At 37.5% G+C, this 18,586-nt stretch overlaps 1 protein-coding gene and 1 pseudogene across 2 annotated transcripts; both read left to right on the top strand.

The window, feature by feature from the left end:
- The first annotated feature begins 1,146 nt into the window (after positions 1-1,146).
- LOC142522582 (serine/threonine protein phosphatase 2A 57 kDa regulatory subunit B' theta isoform-like) lies at positions 1,147-6,839 on the top strand. Of its 2 annotated transcripts, XM_075626046.1 has the most exons (3): positions 1,147-1,312; positions 1,764-3,284; positions 6,223-6,839. In XM_075626046.1, the coding sequence occupies exons 2-3, from the start codon at positions 2,085-2,087 to the stop codon at positions 6,565-6,567; spliced, it is 1,545 nt and encodes a 514-aa protein (XP_075482161.1). In that variant the 5' UTR covers positions 1,147-1,312; positions 1,764-2,084; the 3' UTR covers positions 6,568-6,839. The 2 variants fall into 2 exon arrangements, with proteins under 2 accessions (XP_075482161.1, XP_075482160.1); XM_075626045.1 differs by lacking the exon at positions 1,147-1,312 and having other exon boundaries at positions 1,319-3,284.
- An 8,524-nt stretch (positions 6,840-15,363) lies between these two features.
- On the top strand, positions 15,364-16,201 carry LOC142521996 (uncharacterized; annotated as a pseudogene).
- Positions 16,202-18,586: the final 2,385 nt, after the last annotated feature.

Here is an 18,586-nt window from a genome sequence, read left to right as displayed (position 1 = left end):
AAATGTAACCCTCTCCCATCAATACATACCTTAGTGAAGTAATTTAAAAAATAAATTAAAAAAAAAAGATCCAAGTAAAAATAAAAAATGCAACTTATTATTTAGAGAATAAAGACTTTATTTACTGAGTTACAATAATTTACATCAAAATTTTAACATTTTTTTATATATCTTAATAAGTTTATTATGAAACGACTTTATCTGTGAAACAGATTAATTTTACTATATTTACAATAATAAATAAAATTTTGATATAAAAATAATATTTTTTGCACGAGTGATCAATACATGAGTCTCATCTCACAATTTTTTTATGTTTTTGTCACACACGATATTAAGAGAGCTGATAAAAGATCGGTCATTAGCAACTTTGGCTTGTAGGAGTTCTCAATAATTTATTAATGAATTGGCACATAATTAATTTATTTTAAATAAAATATCACTATATTTAAAATTTTATTACTATATTTAAAATGTGTTTTGATATCGTAAGTACTTCTATTTTGAAGATTCAAGTTCATACTCAGAAGTTTTATTCATTGAAAACACCCTTAAAAGCTTAGCATAATTTTCATCCATCTTCAATCTACTAGAAGTTCCGTTGAATCACATAAATCTAGCAATTGAATCATGAAAAATCATAACCCTCGTGTTATTGTTTTATGACTACTCTATTCGTTCCAAATATACGAGTTTGAGTTTGCGTATTATTTTCCGCTTATCTTGAACATAAACCCTAATTTCGATATTAAGTTGCATTTTTGTTATTAATATATTCTTGGCAAAAATTTGTGTGAGACGGTCCCACCTTATGCTGTATTTGTGAGACGGATCTCTTATTGGGTCATCCATGAAAAAGTATTACTTTTTATGCTAAGAGTATTACTTTTAATTGTGAATATGGGTAGGGTTGACCCGTCTAACATATTAAGATCCGTGAGACGGTCTCACATGAGACCGATTCTATATTCCCGATTCTTAGAAAAATATTTAACTATTTCTTGAATTATTATATGAAATTTGTTTTCCAATGAAATTATTAATCCGGCAAAAAAAAAACACACACACATACAAATAAAATTGAGCGAAAATTAATTATTCCGTGAAATTTGAAGATTGACTTTGACCTGGTGGCCAGCTAAGACGGGAAATTCTTCTAAATTGCATTTGAAAATTTTAATCCAAGAAAGTTTTGAGCGTCAACGAACAACAGATGAAGGAATAATATTATTACCATGTGGTAAAAGCAAATTCAGAGAGCAAATAAAAGATGGAGATTGTTTACTGCCGGGAGTATTATTTGCTTTCTACTGTAAGCTTTTTCAACAACCCCTTCATTATTTGTATATTGAAATTTGTGTTTCTCATAAAAGCTTGCTTTATTCCTCTTTGTTTTTATCTCATAATTTTTCTTTCTTTTTCTTTGGTTACGGATTGGGCTTTAGGGTGGACGTGTGATGGATTTTGACTAGTTATTAGTGTGTTTGGTGTGCGATAATTGGAGTTTTAGCTTGTTTCTTTTTGTGGGTTTTCGCATTTTATTATTGGGTTTTCGATTTTAAGTGAAAAGAATAGAAATTTGTGCTTTGATTTTGGTGAGGAGTGGTGGGTTTCGTTTAGGTGGTGAAGGGAAATGGGTTTGTAATTGTTCGATCGATGCGTTTATAGAATTTTGATATTTGGTTCGAAGTGGGTTTCTGGTTTTGTGTAGCTTTTATTCTGATACTGTTGATTTTTATTTTTTTTTGCCTGGGTGGAAGAAGGGTTATTTTCCCTTTTTTTTTTTTAAGAACGTGAAGATAATGCAAGCTCGCTTTGGTTCCTGAAGGATCGACTCGTATTTCAGTTGCTTGGTGAGTTCGAACTCAGAAAGATCTTTTTGAAATTGGATTAGAACCTCACTCTGTTGTTGGATCAGTAGTTTGATTTTGATAGCTTTTGAAATTGGGTTTGGGAATCTGTATTGAAGGAAAGGTTCAACGCCTCTCTGTTGATTTGGGTAGAATTTGTTGTTCTTGAAGTTGAATTTTCCATCATTTATTTCCTGCTTTATCGGGGTAAAATTTGGTTGATTTCTTCAAAACATGATCAAACAAATACTTGGAAAGATTCCCAGAAAGCATTCAAAGTCTTCTGGAGACTCGAGCCTCTCTTCAAGTTCTTCAACTTCTTCAAAGAGAGGCGATGGAGGGAGTAAACGGTTGAGCAGTGCAGTTGATGAAGTTATTTCAGCCCCTTTTTCTGCTTTAAGTACTGGGAATAATTTGGAAGATAGTTTTCTTCGAGATAAAAACTTGAAAATAAATGGAAATTCTATCTCCGGTTCATACGAAGCATTGCCGAGTTTCAAAGACACCTCAAGCTCTGAAAAGCAGTTATTATTTATCAGAAAAGTGAAGATGTGCTGTGTTTTGTTTGACTTCACCGACCCTACAAAGAACCTTAAAGAAAAGGAGATCAAGAGGCAGACCCTGTTAGAGATTGTGGAGTATATAACATCCGCGAATGGAAAATTTACAGAAACTGTAATGCAGGAAGTTGTTAAGATGATATCTGTGAATATATTTCGAGAATTTACTCCTCAGCCGAGGGATAACAAGGTTATAGATGGTGTTGAATTGGATGAGGAAGAGCCTGCCATGGATCCTGCATGGCCTCATCTGCAAGTTGTGTATGAATTTTTGCTCAGGTTTGTTGCTTCACCAGAAACTGATGCTAAGGTTGCCAAAAGATACATTGATCATTCCTTTGTTCTGAAATTGCTCAATCTTTTCGACTCTGAAGATCCCAGGGAGAGGGAATATTTGAAAACTATACTACACCGTATCTATGGGAAATTCATGGTGCACCGGCCATTTATCAGGAAAGCCATCAACAACATTTTCTATCATTTTGTTTTTGAGACTGATAAGCATAATGGCATTGCTGAATTTCTTGAAGTGCTTGGTAGTATAATCAATGGATTTGCTTTGCCTCTAAAAGAGGAGCACAAACTTTTTCTTGTCCGGACATTAATTCCTCTACATAAACCAAAATGCCTGGGCATGTATCACCAGCAGTTATCTTATTGTATTACACAATTCGTGGAGAAAGACTCGAAGCTTGCTGATATTGTTATTAGGGGATTGATCAAGTATTGGCCGGTCACTAATAGCTCTAAAGAAGTTCTGTTTCTTAATGAGCTGGAGGAGATTTTGGAAGCCACACAACCACCGGAGTTCCAACGCTGCATGGTACCTTTGTTTCATCAAATTTCACACTGTTTGAGTAGTTTACAATTTCAGGTACGCGTTATTTACATTAGCCTACTCCATCTCTTCTTTTTTCTCCATTTTTCTTACTCGACATGTATGTTCTCGGGACCTTGGCCCTATGTTCAGATTTATATGAATTTCATTTTGGGCGTATTGTAAATCCTTTGTAGCTTCTCTTATCATATTCTTCTAGAGAAATAACTATTGTTACCTGCTAGCAATGTGCTGTGACATATTATGCTCCCTTCAAAGGTTACTAGGATAGGGGAACTTAGTTTACGGCGTGGAGGTGTTTGTATTGCCTTAAATCCACCTTGTTCATTTTAAATATGACCTATTTAACTTCAGTATTGGCTGAAACATAATTTTTTATCTGAATAAATTGTCATGCACATTGTCGAGTGATCTGATGGAGGGAAACAGGTTTATTCTGATTCATTGGAAACTACATTATATATGGTTCATTTTCTTAGTGACTGTTTGGAAGCTATAATCGAGCTTTTTACTGCTTGCATTTTAAACAATGCAGTGAATAATTTCTTGTTTTGTTCGACCCTTCATGATCCAAGGAATAAAAGGTTGCTGGTGATAAATTTGATATTTGTGAGTTCTGACAGCTGTGATGCAGTGTCATAGACGCTGTTTATTTAATTTTCTCATCCAGTCTCTCTTTAACAAAAATATAATGGAATAACCTTAGCATACAGAAGCTTTCGACATATTATGTGCAAGGTGGGTGTGTTCAAATTTGAACCATTAGTTTCTGATTTTGCACACATTTAGCAGTGGTCTCGGTTGGGCCTTTTCTTTTTAATTTGTTTGCAATGTTGTAAATGGCGGTAGACAATGGCGGGGAGGTCAATGACCGCCTGCCCCGCCTATGCAGTGCCTAGGCGTTTGAATTTTTTTTTACTATTTTTTATACATAATTATATATAATTCTGCAATGCAATTTAGAAATAGTCACAATTCTTTATGTAATGTATGTAATTAAATGATGTATATACATAAATAAGCTTCATACAATACAATATAATAAAAGATAAAAAAGTAGAACAAGAATTTGTTAGAAATATACAAGAGCTAACCTCGTGGGATGGTGGCGGCGGTGGCGTTTGGAGGCTGAAGGAGGGGGTGGGTGGGTGACTGGGCTGGTGGAGCTATTATGTTTTGAAAGATTAAGTGTATTAATAATTAGGGTTTTTTTTTTAAAAATCTTGACTTTGACTGCCTTTCCCGCGGCGCCCACCACCCTTGCTCATCTTCTACAGCCTGTAGAATCGTCTAAGGCAAAGGCGGTGCTGGTCGACGGCCGCCTCGGTCGCCTTTTAGAACATTTTTTGTTTGTGATAAACTTTGATTCTTAGAATGAGGTTTGTTAGAGAAGATATCCCTCACAAGTGTTTATACTTTTACAAACAGTTTTTGTGATGTTTGGCTGGAAATCCTTTTTTAGCAATTGCTTAACACAGCCAGAAGCTAGAATGTAGAAAATGTGACTTCTGGGCTTTTGTTTCTACTTCTTTAAAAAACATTTATACTATGGTTAGTCAAACATAATACTGCAAGTTCTTTTTTTAATATACTTTTTTAGAAAAAGCACTTAAAAAACCTTTGCTTAATCGAATGCTTTTTCAGTCTATAGCTTTTGTACCCGAACTGACCCTTACATATGGCAAATAGTATGTTTCTTACGTTTTAACTATTAAAAGCAAAGAAACTTTTTTCCTTCAACTCAATGAAATTGTGTTGGAACTTGGAGAATTGTCATTCTCAAGCTTGGACTCATCCATATTCTTGCTAAGTTTACTTTGATCCGTGATAAGTCAGTGACCGATATATGTTATCTAGTTCATAAGATTTCCACTTGTTACTCCTTTTTTGGTTGACCAGTTGAGTTTTCAACCATGGGATGAAGATCAGTTCTGAGCATGTCGCTATTGTTTCGGACTTGAAGGATGAAAAATTGCATAACTGTGAAATGTTGAGATGGAGAATTGTATGTTTTGACTTGAGTATTTATTTGGTCTCCTTATTTTATATTTTCAAAATGGAGGACATCGATAACATCTCTGTCTCTGTGTCCCTAATAGCATCTTTCCTTCAAGACTCAAGAGAGATAGGCACTGTCCTAAAGTGAAAGGATACATGAAATGGTATTTTTTTGTTTATCGGAGATTCACATAAACAGTTGAAAAGCCAGAGGCTGGGGAACGTTTTAATTGGTGTATTGTATACCATGCAATCTAAGAAGGATACATTTTTCTTTTAGCATGAATCTTTACTCCACGCTCTCCTGTTATTTTAGGCTGCCTTCTAGATTAGAAGGCTTGTTTTGAGATAAACTGGGTGTGTTTTGTTGGGGTTTATTAAGGAATATCATTTTTTGGTGAAAAATGATGTTATGATTTTGACCAATTAGTTTATGTATAAGGAGAAGAAAACCCTTTTGATATCTCCAACACAGCAGTTGAAATTCTCCTTCCTCGTCTTGTAAGGCAGGCCGTAGCTCCAGTTTTACTATCATGGTCATGAAAATGGGCAGCAATTAGTAGGAGTCACTTGCTGTTCTTGCTTGAGGCGATGGTTGACCCCTCGTTTCAGTATTGCAACATTTTCTACTTCTATTGGTGTTGCGGGCATAAGCGCAGCTATATCATATGCTGCGAGGTTAGTAGTACATTTTTTGACGGGAATGTGAATTTCGTTCATAGGGATGAGAAGAAGGCTGTTTAGTCTTTTCGAAAGATAGTTGCTTGGCTTGCTAGCATGTTATGATAATGGTACCACCTTGTTAGATTATCGTTTTTTGATTATACTATTTCTGCTCTGTAAAAAGATTACATGGAGTCTCAGCTAATGGTAATACTTGATTTGTCTTGAGCTCTCTCTCAGATTATTTTATCCAATTTCGGAGAATAGAACCTTCTTGGTTGCCAATAAATTTATGAGTGCTCTTCACTTTCAGGTGGCGGAGAGGGCTCTGTTTTTGTGGAACAACGATCACATTGACAGCCTCATCAAACAAAACCGCAAGATCATTCTGCCTATCATCTTTCCTGCTTTAGAGAGAAATGCCAGACACCACTGGAATCAGGTTGTGCACAGTTTGACATTAAATGTTCGCAAAAACTTGTACGATCACGACCCAGATCTATTCAAGGCATGCCAGATCAAGTTTCAGGATGATGAAGCAAAGGAAAACGAGAAAAAAGAGAAACGTGAATCCACATGGATACGCTTGGAAGAGCTTGCCGCGAAAAGGGCTGCGACTAATCAAGCTATTCTTGTTCCTCGAGCTGGGGCAACTTAGACTTAGGAGAAGATGTACTTCCTTTCACTCCTATTCGTCCACCGATGTTTATTTGAATTATTTCGTGGGTTTCTCTTTTTCAGTGTTTTGTTTGAGTTGAGGAAACCGTTTGATAGTAAGATTTAGCAGTTGGCATTACTTTTTAGTTGTTCAGACATGCTTCATAACTCTGTTGCTTATATAGCAGATGAGCAGTACAAGATTGTTGACTCTTCCATCTTTTAGTCCATCTTTTAGTGTGTATAAGCATCTCAAAATGTTAACATGCAGAATATGATCAGTCTTTGTTTGTTCTCATTTTTATGTTTTGTATACAAGTTTCGGGGCGAGTGTTCGTGAAATTTCATCTGATAAATGTCGTTACTTAAATTATATTTGAATTAATATTTGTGTTGATAGCTAGGGGTAAGTATTTTAAAATTTGAAATTCGTTCTATATTTTATGCTTGGGGTGCATGACAAGGGATAGTCATCAAAGTGAGACTCTTTTAGTTTTGAAATTTGCATGGTTGCTTATCAGTTATAATTTTTGGTGAAAAAAGCAAAAAAGTTCGATTTTATAATTAATATCAAAGTCAATGTCACGTTTTTATTTTAATAAAATTGGATAATAATTGTTCTGTTTTGATTGGACTATTGTATAGTTTACGTATTAGAATTACAACATTGTCATGACCTGTAACTATGGATAAAAGCGACGAACTACACATCTTGATGTATATCTACACAAGCACCAAAATCACACGAAAAATATAAAAAAATATTCAAATTACCATAAATTTTGGGGGAAGGGTTGTATGATTTGTTTTATAATATTAAATTATAAATTCTTATTTACCAAATTAATTATACTATTTTTAGGAAGTATATAAAAAATAATAAAAATTTATTAGATGAAAAATATTTGGAAGAATAAAAAGACAAACAGAAAATAAGTTACATAAAGTTAACAAATACCATAAATCCAATTACTAATTTAGTAATTTGTTTATTTAGTACTAAACTAATACTTATACGAGATATTAAATCGAATGAATTATTTGGGAAGATTATATCAAAGTGATACCAAATTTGAGGATTCTATTATTTAAAAATGGGGGAAATGGTATAAAAAAAATCAATATTCGCGACATGACTTAAAAAAAAATTAAATAACTATATATGTTATTTAATTAAATATTACATGATCATTATTTCTATCACAATTATTCATAAAAGCGTTTTATTTGAATTGGAATCTTTCCTAAAATTTCTCTCTCATCTTTCGGCTTTGAGTGGGTCTCATGTGAGACCGTCTCACGCATCTTAATCTGTAAGACGAGTCAACCCTACCCATATTCACAATAAAAAGTAATACTCTTAGCATAAGAAGTAATACTTTTTTATGGATGACCTAAATAAAGATCCGTCTCACAAAAATACGACCCGTGAAACCGGTCTTCGGCTTTTCCCAAAGCCCAGTTTGATAGTTTATTTTACACTTCCTTTCACCACCCTAATTTCACTCCAACCCATGCATTATTCTTCGACCTCAAAAATTTTGTTCTTATACCATTTATATTTTTATTCTTGGTGGATGAAGGAACGAAACTGCAAATCAAGTATTTTACAGGGATATATACGATCTGAGTCGAACCGAATATTATCAAAGCATAAGCAATGATAAGGAAAAAAGTCATGCTAAGTAACAAGATATTTAGATTAATTAATGGTTATTCAATTAACGGATCTAATACAAACTTTTGCCATGATTATATATAATCATCCGCATATACATTCCATCAAGAATTTAATAAAAGATATATGATGGATGTTAACAAGTAAAGTTGGGTGAGCTGTGTGTGCAATTTCTCGAGCAAATATGTGTTTCTTTCCTGTGAATGTTGGTAACCGGTTAGGATGAACCCGAACGGGGTAGTCTGCACAGTTGAAAACAAGAGACGTTAGTGAGGCACCAGAAGTATTTTCGACATGACTACTATGACGCTCAAATCAGTCAAGTATTAACACAAAGGAAAGAAAATGTTTTAACTGAATTTAGAAAGAGTGCTTGTAAGAATGAAAATGAACTCTCATATTTTACCTCTGTTGGAGCTATTTATAGGGTAACAGCTCCGAGATGCTTTGGTAATGACCAAGATGTAAGGACATGGCCCATGTCTTGGCTTCAACATGATCTGAGGACATGGAAGAGAACATGCGCCATGATTTCGGTGGACAGAGTCCATGATCACTTGACTTAGTCTTAATGTGTTGCCCGATTGAGGACATGGGCCCGAATTTTTACAAGTTGGCAGTGGTCTGATAGGTTTTCTGGGTTGATGCATGTTCTGGGGTGGTTTAAACATGATGCTCTTTCTATACCCGGGCTAACTTCTGCCATGTCTCTTCTTGACTTTCACTCAGCATCTTCTTGACTTCATGGGACAAACTCTGGGTTGGGACCTTTTTGGAGCATCACCACTCTTTTATTAAATAGTTAGGTTAGAGTCTTACTCGCTGTTCCGAGTTGTCAGACTGGGGCTAGGGCGGGGAAACATTTACATTTCGAATTTTAGGCGGGCTAAGGCTGACTGAAGGGTGACATAAGCCATAGAAGTTGAAAAGATAAGTGTTATATCAGATGTCGCTTCATCTACCCTATCCTACTTCTCGTTTTCTCGGGTGATCCGGTTCAATTTCCAATGCATATCATGTATGTTCACGCATATCCCGAGTCCAATGTTCTGGACTACTCTTTCCACACCTGTAAATACCGGCCATCCTCCCCATTTCTCACTTTTGCAACCTCAAGTTTTCTACTCTTTTGTTCTCGCAATTCCTACATACTGTGCTTTTTTCGACAAATTCGTTTCCACAATTCCAGCCACTTCTTACTCTTCTCCATTCTTGTAGGTTTTCTTTTCATTTCCAGCATGTCTAATTCTATATCTTCTACTTATTTTGCCAATTCTCACGGTTCATCGAACTTAGAGTCTGCCGTGTTGCATTCTGATTCCACCTCTTTCATGCCCCATATTATCCCTTCCACTTCCACCTTTAAAAAACATGTTCTTGCCCTTCCTTCCAAAAAAACCCAAAATTTTCCAGGCTGTCGGGCTTTCTAGTGTCCTATAGAAGGGAAAATGAAAAATGAAAGCCACCCCCAAAACCGGGATCGAAGCCCCGGGTGCTCCATAGTTTTCTACCTTGGCTAGTACCTTGCATCTCGGGGCTGATGAGGACATTTGTGTCCTCGGATCCATCCCCTTCACTCATTCTATCATCATTCCCAGTCCCTTAGACCGACCAGACCAGCCCCCAAAGTGTTATTATATTTTTTTCCGAGATTAGGTTCACAGTGGTCTTCGGTTTCCCATCCCTATCTTTTACACCGAGGTGGACCGATTTCTCGATATCCCTCTTAACCAGTTCTATCCCAACTCTTTCATATAATGGTCTCAACCTTCGTACTATTCAAAATGAACAACCTACTAATTCACTCCCTCATCCTCCAATACTACTTCGTCTGCCGCTTTAACCAGTGTGCATTCTCTTTAACTGCCTGGGTCAACAGCCTGTTCATCGATGATATTCCTTCTTCCTTGAAGGGTTGGAAATGCCGATAATTTTTCATCCGACTCCCTTCCCCTCTCTACCGTCCGACTGACTTCCTACCCAAACTACACTATTAGCCCGAGCTCCCTGGTGACTAGAATACCCAAGAACCTTATATCCGAAGCCAGGAACTCGTGGTAGGAAAAAATTCTCCTCTTCCATCCTAATCTCATAGGAGAATTTGACCGCATATGGGTTGATCGCCTAGGCCGATGATCACGTAGACCGGGAGATCAATGACTTTGATTCATCAGCTGCTCAACCCGGTATGCTTTTCTTCCTAATTTCTTATGTTTTGATTCTTGTTACTTACCTTTGAACTTTTCAAACAATTATGAGATGAAGCAAGCTTTTGGTAAAGGCAAGCGGCTGAGAAGGCGGCTGAGGAGAAGTAAAGGTTTCTCAAAAAGCTGCTAAAAAAAACCTTGGCCGAGAAGGCCACCGAGCAAGTCAAGAAATCTGTCGAGGTCCGAAAGGCCGAGGAGAGACAGGTGTGTGTGGCCAGGGAGGCTGAGGAAACACGAGTTGCCGTAGAAAAAACAGTCGAGACTTTGGTCGGGTCTGAGTAAGAGTCCCTTGACCACATTCCTCTACTCTAGAAAGAATAAGAAGCAAAGTCACGGTCTAGAGGAACATTTTCTTCGGTGGGGTTTCCTCTGCATAGTTAGGCAGGTGAAGAGTCATAACTACCTAGCCGAGCAGACCCATTCTCTAAGCTTGGGCCCACTAGGGGCTTCTCGATAAGCCCTCCTTACCCCATTTGAATCCTTAACAAAAAATTTCTAACAATTTGTTTGTTCATAGATGTTGATAGGAACCTACAATATAATACCATTTCCTTGGCCTAATTAGAAGCAGAGCGGTCCCGAGAAGCTAGGGAGCTTCATGATTAGATCAAAGGCGAACTAAACAAGGCACGACAACTGAATGAGCTGACAATGGACGGGCTAAGGACGGCCTTGGAAGTAGCCTATCAGTAATTGAACGTGGCCTAGACTAATCTAGAGAAGGCTCGGGCAGAAGCGAAAAGCTCCCGACTGAGGGTGGAGGCCGTGGAGAATAAACTTGAGGCCTCTGAACTGCGGGCTTGGGAGGCCAAGGATGAGGCATGGCTTCAAAGATCCGGCCAGATGCTGCGGTGGCTACCTTGGAGACTCAGCTAAAATAAGAGGAAGAATGGCAGACTGCCTTCCTCATGACCAAGGAGTTTCAATAGCCAGTGAACAATAAAGCCTACTTTTTCTTCCAAACAGGCTTCATGAAATGCAAGGAGTTGTTTGAAGAGGCCGATATCCTTCCATTGGACATGGAAAACTTCCCCGATTTGGATAAAGCTGTTGACTCTCTCCCGAACGAGGACACCAATGCTTCCAGGCTAGAATAGATTAGGCTAGTTTATTTTTCAGCTCCGGGGCCATGCCTTGTACTTAGTATTAATGAAAATATTATTTATTCATTATGTCTCCCTTCCCATGCTTCTTTATAATTATCTATGCTAAGTATATCGAGCTAACAAGTACATTTCTTCATAAAGTAAGAAAATTTTCCAAGTGTTGAAAATTAATGGGGCCTTTTGGGATGGTCCGATATAACTCGGGCACTCGACCTCTGTCCAACCCCATTATTGATTGAGCATCCAAACAACCTCAAAATTGTAAAAACTTTCCAAGTGTTGAAAAGTATCGGGCCTTCTGTGTCGAGCTGGTATAACCTGGACACCCGGTCTCTTTCAAACCCCATTAATGACTGAGCATCCAAATAACCATAAAAATTTTAAAAATTTCAAGTGTTGAAAAGAAATTGGGCCCTCTAGGATGGGCGGATATAACCCGAGCACCCACAAAAATGGAGTATTTGGATGAAGCCCCAGTCTTAAATAAGGTGCTGAAGCCTCATACCTCCCAGGCTTAGATAAGATGTTATGGCCTCGTGCCTCATGGGCTTAAATAATATGTCGGGGCCTCATGCCTCCCGCACTTAAATAAGATGTCGGGCCTCATGCTTCTATGACTTATTTATGTCAGGGTCTCATGCCTCCCGGACTTAGATAACATATCGAGGTCTCGTGCCTCGGGACTTATATAATATATCGGGGCATTGTGCCTCTTGATCTTAAATAATATGTCAAGGTCTCATATAGCCCGAGCTTAGATAAGATGTCAGGGTCTCATGCATCCCTGGCTTAGATAAGATGCCGAGATTCTCGTGCCTCCCAGACTTAAATAATATATCCGGACCTCATGCCTCTCGAACTTAGATAAGATGTCGGGATCATGCCTCCCGGGCTTAATAATATGTCATGGCCTCATGTCTCTCAGGTTAGATAAGATGTCGGTGCCTCATGCCTATTGGTTTTAATAAATGACTCATATTGAAAATGATAAAATGAATTCCATTGATAATCAAAGGGTAAATACTGAATACAAGAATTAAGAATAATACTCTTTTAAATGAACAACATTGCAAGTCCTTCTAAGAGATCAACTGGTTCATCTTCCAAATATAAAGCTCCCAAGCTGACCCTCTAGACAACTTTGTAAGGTCTTTTCCGATGAGCTTCTACTTCCCTACTTCTCCTGCTAGGTTGGTTTTCATTAAGATCAAATCACCCACCTGGAAGTCAAGAGGCTGAACTCATTTGTTGTAAGCTCACATGATTCGGCCTCGATACGCCTCTATTCGAATCGCGGCCCTTTCTTGTTTTAATTCAATGAAATCCAACTCCTAATCACGGGTTTCATCATTTCCTTCTTGATAAGCCTATACCCGGACTGAAGTTTTCCTTATCTCGGCTGGTAACATTTCCTTGGGCTCGTATAAAAAGACATAAGGTGTTTCCTCTATGGAAGTCTTGGGGATAGCTTGGTAGGCCAACAGAACACTAGGAATTTCTTCGACCTAATCTTTCCCGACTCCGTATAGCATGACACTTAGGGCCTGAGCAATGGTGTGATTAGTGACCTTGGTCTATCCGTTAGCTTGTGGATAGGCAACTTATATGAAGGACTGCATAATCTTCATTTATTTGCACTAGGTTGTCACACATTGTGTCGTGAAATTGTCTTTCATTGTCAGACACCAACTTTCTTAGCAACCCATACTGGCACACTATGTTTTTCCACAAGAATTAACACTTCTTCCTCCGTGATTTTAGCTGAAGGTTTTGCTTCCATCTATTTATAAAAATAGTTCATCGCTACCAACAGGAATTTCTTCTAGGCTCAGGCTTTGGGGAAAGACCCAGCAATATCCATGGCCCAATGATCAAAGGAGCAAGATGCACGGGCTAGTCTCATGACCGAGGTCGGGCTATGGTGGAAGTTGTCATGCCTCTGACATTCTTCACATGATCTAACCACCCGGACATAATCTGAGTTCATTGTAGGCCATCAAAATCTCGCCAACAATACTTTTTGGGCTAACATCACAGCGCCGACATGGTCTCCGCAACACCTGTCATTGGTCTCTTGGAGCACGCAATCGGCTTCTTCTCTTGCCACACATTTGAGCATTGGACCTTATTACTATCATCGGTACAATGCCCCATTCAACACTACAAATCGAACTTTTCTTGCACTGAAAATTCCCAATGAAAATAATTCTTTTAATCTTAAATAAATTGCAAGTTCACGAGTTAAGTTATAATATAGTATAAGTATTGTTTCCATATAGATTGATGAGATAAATTTATCCTAAGTACAATTCTTTAGTTAATTAAAATTATAAATGATTAAGTAATCAACTAAATTGATATTGAAATAACAAAATGAGACAAACACAAAATAGATAATATAAATTAAAATAATAAATAAAAAATTGTTATAATCTCGATTTACCTATCTCTGGCTCTTTTTAATGATTGAATTTCAATTCTTAAGCTATAATTTTGACGTGATTCCCTAATCTACCAATATACTTTTTCAAGTTATATTAATCTAATTAACAAAATGCAGTAACCAAGTGTCATTGTGTTATTTAATAATTGCAATTCCATTAACAAACTGTGGAATCCTCTAGTTTTCTACATGTTGGACTATGACTATCAACATGCACCCAACATCATATGTCAATGCAAGTTATAGATCCGTGGATTAAGTTAACATTATTATGTTATAAAATCTCCTATCGGTCTCAATTATAACATATAAAATTATTTTGAAGTTGATAATGACAAAGTAATAAAAAATAATAAAAAAATCAAGTGTGCATAAAAATCAAATTCAATCTTAAAAAAAAATCAACACATAAATGTTTGAGTGTAGAATCCTCTAAATCCTAACAAAAAGGAAATATAAAAAGAGTATTCTTCACTTCTCTTTTTGCTTGGCGACTGTTTTTGCGCCTAAAAGTGGTGTAGAAATCGTCCACTTAATGGTCTAAGGCTCCCTTGTATTCATAGAAGCAGAACAAAACTCCCAAAATGGTAGAAAATCCTCGTGTCAAGAAATTTCCATATTGAGGCATGCCCTAGCGCCGATTTGACTGTTTTACATCATTATTCTACTCTTGGGACCGCCAGGAGGTCAAGATTACTGCCCCGACGCCAACTTGACTGTTCCAAATCATGATTCTACTCTTGTGTGCGCTAGGGCGGTAAATTATAACCGCCCCATCACATTCTCTGTTTAGCACTTCATGGTTCTCCTACTTGCGCTGGGGCGGTCAAAATCAAATGCCTTAGCATGATATTTTCTGTCCTAATTCTTCCCTTTTTTTCGCTTCTATGCGATTTATTGGTCTTTTTCCTACAAAAGCCCAAACATTAGCAAGGAACTACCCTTACATATAACTTAGCAACAAAATGACCGGAATATGGACTCAACACACGAATTCGGACAAAAAACTAACACAATAAAACACAGAATCACAAATGTTCTCTCCGTTTTTTTGGATTTTCTATGGAGGGATATTTAAGATCACCGAGTAGTTTCCGGTCGTTCGAGCTATGCTAATCATGTCAAAAGTTGAATTTTTCGAATCCTGGTCTTGGTAGATAAAATTGGATGAAATTCGAAAATGACAATAACAGTGTAGACAGACCGTCAATTTAATTTTTACTCTTTCATGCTGAATTTGCGTCTCTCACAATGCTTTAAGGAATACAAGTATTCGTATTCATGACCCAAGATACAAAGACTTGCTTTCTATGTAAATAGCACTACAAACCACAAGAGATTCGATCCTTTCGATCGAAATCCAATGGTCTTGACTGAGCACATTCGTGAATCAAATTCGCCAAGACCTTGTTTCGAGAAAATAAATATACTAAACTCATCTACTAGTGATATAGATTTCGTTCCATCGATCTGTTTCCTACTGGCCAAAGTTGGATCAAATCAAATTTTAGAAAGCCAAGTAGTATATTTTTCTTCAACCAAATGTGTTGGTGGAACTGAAGGTTTGATGAGATGCGGGAAAAGCTGCAGATTAAGGTGGATAAACTACCGGAGGCCAGACCTCAAGAGAGGTGCATTTACAGAATCAGAGGAAGATATGATTATCGAGATCCATTCTCGACTAGGTAACAGGTAGCAGCAACACTGTCTACTCAAAGAATTCAATATTTGTACCAAGTTAGTATATGTTTTTTTTTCCAAATGATGGCGTCTGGGATTTGTAGCAGATGGTCGAAGATAGCTGCACATTTTCCGGCTAGAACGGAACATGAAATAAAGAACCATTGGACACAAGGATCAAGAAGAATATGAAGCTGTTGGGATTAGATCCCTTGACTCATAATCAAGTCGAGGCGACTCCGGATTCGGAGAGTAAAGCAATTCAACACAGATTGGAAGATCAAGAAACTGTTTCATCTTTTAAAGATGCTCAGATGTGGCAAAGAGTAGAAGGGGCAATAGTTTCTTGCACTGATCAGGATGATGATGAGTCTTGCATCAAGAATTTGATTATGGGAGCTTCTGTTATGGTTCAAAATACAGAATCTTTGGGGAATCGGTCAATGGATCCTTTCCAGAATTGTATCGATTGTCCTTTTTTGTGGAACAATTTCAACCATTTTGAATACAGTTTTCCATAGACCAAAGGAGTTGGTATATCCTCGTCAACGAGTAATTCTCTCGTCCCCAACGTCATTAGATCATATGAGTGCATTACATTTGAATAGAAGTTGATGTCATATGTTGATGATCCAGAGAGATAAAATTTAGTCAGAAATACTCAGTAATTGAAACTTTGGTATGACATTTGTTTCTCTTAATTAGAATCATGCAGTGAAAATGTGTTGTGTATGAAAGGGTTTGCGTCAGAATCGGGTCATTTTTTACAATCTATGAAAGAAGATGTATAGCTCGAACGTGGACGATTTATAATAGTGAAAATTGCACTTTGGTGCTTATATGTTTGTATTTTACGATTTTGACCTTTGTATTTGAAGATCTTCAATGTTGGTCTTATATCTTATAATTTTGTTTCATAAAAGTGCTGATGTGATGCTCTGTATTTAAAGGTTTTCATAGAAGTATTGACGTCACACTGTGTTGGTCCCACTTACGGAATTTTGAGATAATAAACCCGAAAATAAAGAATAAATTGGACACCGAGATTTACGTGGAAAACCCCTAAAAATTATTAGGGATAAAAACCATGGGCAAGATAAAAAGAATTCCACTATAATATTTTGTGGTGTACAACTCATTCACTGTGTTTCCAAAGAGAACACACACTCTCTTAATACGAAGAACAAAACACCTCACAAATATTATAGAACTAAGCACTCAAATGATATTAGATGAGATAAAACTCGAAGAAGAGATGATTTCAGAATGAAGGGGGGAGCTCTATTTATAGAGCCCCTTGTCCGTGTGAAGACGCTTATAAAACGCGTCTTCCATCTTTCCACGAAATTGCCAACCCACGTTTTGCTGCCTGCTGCCTTTCTTGACTTGGCCCCACCTTCTTTGAAAACTCTTGCCGACATTTCTCCCACTTGGAGATTTGATTGAGAATCAAATACATCTCCACACATCTTTTCAATCTTGCCATTTCCTGGTGCTTAAGTTTCTGCTAGACCACTTGAGGATCTACACCACTCAAACTTATCAGTGTTCACTGACTTGGTCAGAAAATCAGCTATGTTATTTTTTGTATGGATCTTCTGCATATTCACGCTTCCTTCCTCTACTACTTCCCGCACAAAGTGAAATTGGACTCCAATGTGTTTTGTCCTGGAATGAAATGCTGGATTCCTTGCGATGTGCAAGGCGCTCTGACTGTCACAAAACAAAGGAACATGTTCTTGTTTGTGTCTGATTTCCTCCAATAATCTTTTAATCCATATTGCCTCCTTGCAAGCTTGAGTAGCTGCCATGTATTCTGCCTCTGTTGTAGATAATGCCAAAACTGTCTGCAGTTTTGAAACCCAGCTTACTGCTCCCCTCGCAAGGGTAAATGCATAACCAGTAGTAGATTTTCTCTTATCAGGATCACCTGCATAATCTGAATCAACATAGCCCCTGAGTATAAAATCCGATCCTCCATAACATAATGCAGCATTCGAGGTACCCATAATGTATCTAAGGATCATCTTGACAGTGCTCCAATGCTCTCTTCCAGGATTCGCCATATACCGACTAACTGCTCCCAATGCTTGAGCAATGTCCGGTCTTGTACTTATCATGGCGAACATCAAACTTCCCACTGCTGATGCATATTGTACTCGAGACATCTCCATCCTCTCTTGCTTCACTGCTGGGACACATCTCGGAGGATAACTTGAAGTTAACAGGAAGAGGGGTCGAAATTGGCTTACTATCTTTCATGTTGAAGCTGTTGCAAGACTTTTTTCAAATAGTTTTCTTGGGAAAGCCAAATCTTTCTGTTACTTTTGTCTCGATGAACTTGCATCCCTAGAATCTTGTTTGCCGATCCCAAGTCCTTTATATCAAATTTTAGCCAACTGTGCCTTCAATCCTTGGACCTGATCTTTGTTGGGGCCTGCTACCAACATGTCGTCCACATACAACAGCAAAATAATATAATCATCACCAGACCTCTTGAAATACGTACAAGGGTCTGCACTCAGTCTGTTGTATCCAAGGCTCATGATATAGGAATCAAATCTCTTGTACCAACACCTTGGCGCCTGTTTGAGACCGTACAGAGATTTGTTCAACCTGCAAACCAAGTTCTCTTTGCCTTTTTCCGCAAAACCTTCTGGCTGGAGCATATAGATTTCTTCTTCAAGATCTCCATGAAAAAATGCCGTTTTCACATCTAGCTGTTTTAGATGTAGGTCAAACACCGCACACAATGTCAGCACCACTCTGACTGTTGTAAGCCGAACCACAGGAGAAAATATCTCATTGAAGTCAATGTCTTCTTTCTGAGCATACTCTTTTACAACCAATATAGCACCATACCGCTCTACTTGGTTATTGTCATCACGCTTGATCTTATAGACCCA

This window comes from Primulina tabacum, chromosome 13, assembly GCF_025594145.1.
Source record: "Primulina tabacum isolate GXHZ01 chromosome 13, ASM2559414v2, whole genome shotgun sequence".
Classification (NCBI taxonomy): Eukaryota; Viridiplantae; Streptophyta; class Magnoliopsida; order Lamiales; family Gesneriaceae; genus Primulina; species Primulina tabacum.
Note: the sequence above shows the minus strand (reverse complement) of the source record. Positions and strands in the feature narration are given on the sequence as shown.

What these genes read in the sequence shown, in the direction of transcription:
- LOC142522582 (XM_075626046.1), top strand. Translation starts at nt 2,085, where the DNA reads ATGATCAAACAAATACTTGGAAAGATTCCCAGAAAGCATTCAAAGTCT. An exon ending in TGAGTAGTTTACAATTTCAG is followed by an intron (nt 3,285 to 6,222) that starts GTACGCGTTATT and finishes CTTCACTTTCAG; the next exon opens with GTGGCGGAGAGGGCTCTGTT.